The sequence below is a fragment of the Penaeus monodon genome, chromosome 2 (assembly GCF_015228065.2).
Source record: "Penaeus monodon isolate SGIC_2016 chromosome 2, NSTDA_Pmon_1, whole genome shotgun sequence".
Lineage (NCBI taxonomy): Eukaryota > Metazoa > Arthropoda > Malacostraca > Decapoda > Penaeidae > Penaeus > Penaeus monodon.
The window spans coordinates 6682804-6687803 of NC_051387.1; the positions used below are offsets into that span (position 1 = coordinate 6682804).

Below are 5000 nucleotides of genomic sequence, written 5' to 3' on the forward strand. Positions count from 1 at the left end.
AATAAGAATTATAATGATGATGATGATAATGATAATACATATATCATTGACAATAATGAAAATGACAATGAACAATGACAATAAAAATAACAAAAGTAATAACAATAGCAATGATAACAATCAAAACAACAATAATCACAATAAAGTACTGAAAACCAAAAGAATAAGTAAAAATAATTGTTCTTTTCAGAATCTATTGATTATTGGCACTCAGTAAAGGCATACGAAACCAATGGAAAAATACAACAGATTATTTACTCGAAAAAAAAACCATTAACAATTTACAATCCTCTAAAAGATTGCTTGAAAACAATCAGTAACTCACTTCATAAAAAAAAGAAAAAAAAGAAATAGACCTAATAAAAAAAAGATTCGATTAAAAAAAATTACATTCTGATTCCATACACTATTGTAAGCCAAATAAAAGAATGAGATGAATAGGGAATTCGAATATATAAACACATGATAAGACATATAAATGCGTGAATTGTAAGACAAATATATTACAAAGAAAAAGAAAAAACGTAAGACGAAGAAGAAGAAGAAAAAAAACGAACATAGACACGCAATACCACAAAAGAAAAAAAAAACGCATATTTATTCCAAAAGCTTTGCCGATACGAAAAAAAAGAATATTTGTGACAAATCTGGGACATTCTGTATCCTTAACGACCATCGGGGACCAAAGCACCAAAAACCACCCCAATTATCGCAACTGGTCAGCGGCCAATCTGCGACAGAAGAAAGAAAGATATCGCGAGGCAGGAAGTGATTCCACGAACACGCGAGTCAGCATTCGGGGAGGACAAAATTCTGCGTAAGTCAGCATTAAGGAGGAAATTGTGTGTTGCGTAATGGGTGGGTGAAAGGGAGATGTGTGGAAGGGTACGTGAGGACTCTGTCATATTCTTTTTATTTTGTGATTCTACGCTCAAAATTAAAGAATGTTTGTTATCTCTATATGCTACTAATGTTTGGTAGATATACTCAATTGCTGGCATACATTCAACTAACCGTAAGCTAGGTAGCCATACCTTCAACTTATATTAGACAGGCATATTGTCAGCGAACTCTATCAAACACATAAAATTTCTATTATCATTGTTATTATTTACCCTAATATATTCTTCCATTCTGCTTACATCATATCTACATCTACATCTCTCTATCTCTCTCTCTATATCCTACCATGACACACACAAGCATATTCCTAGCAAGTCCAACCCAGATTACACACACACACACACAACAGCATCTGGCTTTCCACATAAAACCGCCGTCACACATATCGACTGTGTCAAGAAATTCTTTGTTTAGATCGCAGGCACCTGTGAGTGACCCAAGCAGGCGGCCTTCAGACTCACTGCGGGAAGCTGAGGATAGAAAGTGGGGGGGGGGGGGAGAGGAGAGGAAGAGAGTGAGGGAGTGGGATGGAGGGACACGGAGAGGGAATGGGAGGGGGGTAGGGAGAGAGAGTAAGGGAGGGAAAGAGAGGGAGAGGGATAGGGAGGGAGGAAGAGGGAGAGGGAAGGGGGAAGAGATAGAGAGAGTGAGAAAGAGAAAGAGAAAGAGAAAGAGAAAGAGAAAGAGAAAGAGAAAGAGAAAGAGAAAGAGAAAGAAAAAGAGAAAGAGAAAGTGAAAGAGACAGAGAGAAAGAGAGCGACAGAGAGACAGAGAAAAGGAGAAAGACAAAGAGAGAAAGAGAGAAAGGAGAGACGGAAGAGACTAGAATAGGGGACGAGACGGAGAGTGGGAGAGCGAAAAAGCGAGTCACTTGAATACTAAAGCGGATATTGGTTAAGTAACTACATTATTCTAGCTTCAGGGTCGCTTTGCATATCTCTATCTTTAGTGACATATTCATGACTTTTTGTAATTTCTTCTTGCGTCTGTATTTGTCTTCTCTCTCTCTCTCTCGCTTTCTCTCTCTCTCTCTCTCTCTCTCGCTTTCTCTCGCTTTCTCTCTCTTTCTTTCTATTTCTCTCTCTCTCTCCTTTTCCTCTCTCTTTCTCTCCTTTTCCTCTCTCTCTCTTCCTTTTCTCTCTCTCTCCTTTTTATTTCTCTCCTTTTTTCTCTCTCTCCACTCTCTCTCTCTCTCCTCTCCCTCTCCTCTAACCATCTATTTAAACAAATTTTGATCCCAAACATATTTTCCAAAATCAGGTGCCAAAAGTTATTACAATAATAAAAACAGTAATGATAATAACTATGATAATATTGATGATGGAGATAGCGATAGATGAAGATAAAGATGATAACAAAAACAACAACAATTACAGTAATGATGACGATGATGATGATGATGATGATGACAATGATGATGATGATGATGATGATGATGATGATGATGACAATGATGATGATAATGATGATGATGATGATGATAATAATGATAATGATGACGATGATGAAGATGATGATGATAATGATGATAACAAAAAAAAAGTAATAATAAGGATCATAATAATAATAATAATAATAATAATAACAGCAACAACAACAACCTGAATAACATTACCAAACAAAGATAACGAAATCACTCACTTCACCATGTACAGGATCCTGAAATCTTGATAGAGCCACACGTAGTGATTGGGGATCGTCATGGTCTGGAAAGTGACTTGCTTGGCGTTCTTGAAGAAGCTGTCGGGTCGCCACAGGGCTTTGAGCCAGTCCAGGTCGAGAAGCCTGAGGGAGAGAGGGACGCAGGGGTTCTTCGAGTTGGGGGACCCTGGTGCTTGCTGTTGGCTTTGTTTGTTTGCTTTGAAGGTTTGTTTTATTGGTTTGCCTGTCTGTTTGTTTGTTTGAAGGTTTGTTTGCTTTGTTTGTTTGCTTTGTTTGATATTTATTTGTTTATTTGTTATTTATTTTGTTACTCTTTTTGTGTGATTGGTTTTTGTTGTTGTGGTTGGTCTTGTTATTTTTGTTGTTGTGATTGTTCATGTTATTTTTTTATTGTTATTTTTGTTGTGATTGTTCGTGTTTTTTTTGTTTTTTGTTTTTTTAGTGGTGGTGGTGTTTTTTATGCTGTTGTTGTTGTTTTTTATGTTGTACCTATTGGTTTTGACTTTTTTATTTGCTTTGTATTGTGGGTTTTAAGAGTAAAATAGCGTATTATACACATAAAGAATACGTACAGACTACCATACTCTATATTACTAACACACGCACCCGCATACATAAAGCATTACCGGGAGAAATACTGATCCTTTTCCAAATCACTTCTTGCATTCAGCCACTGATCAAGATTTAACTAGTTTTTAACAGTTTTAGCATTCTACTTTGGTCACGTTTTAAATTTTCGGGAAGACTGACATTCACGAAAGTTCTTTTTCTATTTGCGTGCTTCAGTTAAGGATTTTCCATTATTAAAAGGACGAGGATGCTCAAGAACGAAAATCAAGGTATGTTAAAGTGATATGTATTGATTGGTATAGCAGTATGGCACGGGAAAAATCGCTTTTTCTCTCCTTTCTTCTCTCTCTCCGCCCCCTCTCCCCCTCTCTCTCCTCCTCCTCTCTCCCCCCTCGCTCTCTCCTCCTCCCCTCTCTCTCTTTCTCTCCTCTCCCCCCCCCACTCTCTCTCTCTCTCTCTCTCCCTCCCTCCTACACCGAATATAATATATCGAATATCTTAACACCATACTTCCAGTACAAATAATCTAAGACACCCTATCCCACAGTATCTAATCCACCACATCTATACAAAACAGAAATTCCTGGCCACATTTACCCTTCCAAAGAACAAAGTACATAACTATGAGGACATTACTGCTTTGTCCATTCCTAATGATCCTCGGGGCATATGTTGATCAATACTACTTGAGGGAGGAAGAGCGATATAGAGATAAGAGCGGAGGGGAAGAATGAGAGAGAGAGAGAGGTGGAGAGAGGGAGAGTATGAGGCAAGAGGGAGGAAGAGGGGAAGAAATAGGGGGATTAAATCAATATGTTGCTATAGCCTTTTTTCTTATACATATACATGGCTTGTGTATGTAAAGTGCATAATGCACGTATGCATGGGTAGATACAAAAGGTATACATATGCATACAAGCAGAGAACAAGGCGCAGAGAGAGAGAGAGAGAGAGAGAGAGAGAGAGAGAGAGAGAGAGAGAGAGAGAGAGAGAGAGAGAGGGAGAGAGAGAGAAAGGGTGAGAGAGAGAAAGAAAGAGCGAGAGTGAGAGTGAGTGAGTGAGTAAGTGAGTCAGTGAGTGAGTGTGTGTGTGCGTGTATGTGTGTGTGTGTGTGTGTGTGTGTGTGTGTGTGTGTGTGTGTGTGTGTGTGTGTGTGTGTGTGTGTGTGTGTGTGTGTGTGTGTTTGTGTGTGTGTGTGTGTGTGTGAGAGAGAGAGAGAGAGAGAGAGAGAGAGAGAGAGAGAGAGAGAGAGAGAGAGAGAGAGAGAGAGAGAAGAGAGAAAGAGAGAGAGAAAGAGAGAGAGAGAGAGAGAGAGAGAAAGAGAGAGAGAGAGAGAGAGAGAGAGAGAGAGAGAGAGAGAGAGAGAGAGAGAGAGAGAGAGAGAGAGAGAGAGAGACGGAAACATTTGGGCAGAAAATGATCCGAAAAAATATACAAGTATCCTAAAATATATGTATACGAATGCATATTCCTCTAAAGAAAGAGATGAAGGGAATAGTGAGAGAAAAAAAATCAACATAAATAAAATTGCAAACAAAACAAGCAAAGCAATCAGTAATAAAGATACAGATATGCAATAATTATCTTCTTGGCTTCCTCTTCCCTTTCCCCTTCCTGTTTCTCTTTCTCTCTCTCTCCTTCTTCCTCTTCCTCTGCCTCTCCCCCTCCCCCTGTCCCTCCCTTCCCCCTTCCTCTTTCTCTCCCTCTCCTCCGTCTTCCTCTGCCTCTCCCCCTCCCCCTCTCCCTCTCCCTCCCTTCCCCCACCCTCTCTCTTTCTCTCTCTCCTGCCCTAAATACATATCATTAATAATTCATTCGCAACTCGTAGCGGAAACCTGATTTATGTCATGAATCAAAATTGACTT

The 5000-nt window shown here is 39.2% G+C and overlaps 1 protein-coding gene across 2 annotated transcripts in view; it reads right to left on the reverse strand.

The window, feature by feature from the left end:
• LOC119580682 (glycine receptor subunit alpha-3-like) overlaps window positions 1–5000 on the reverse strand; it is a 41016-nt gene that overhangs the window by 20649 nt on the left and 15367 nt on the right. For both annotated transcript variants that reach the window (XM_037928783.1, XM_037928789.1), the window contains exon 5: window positions 2545–2688. In XM_037928783.1, coding sequence (XP_037784711.1) covers window positions 2545–2688 — 144 coding nt within the window. The remainder of the gene's footprint in view (window positions 1–2544; window positions 2689–5000) is intronic.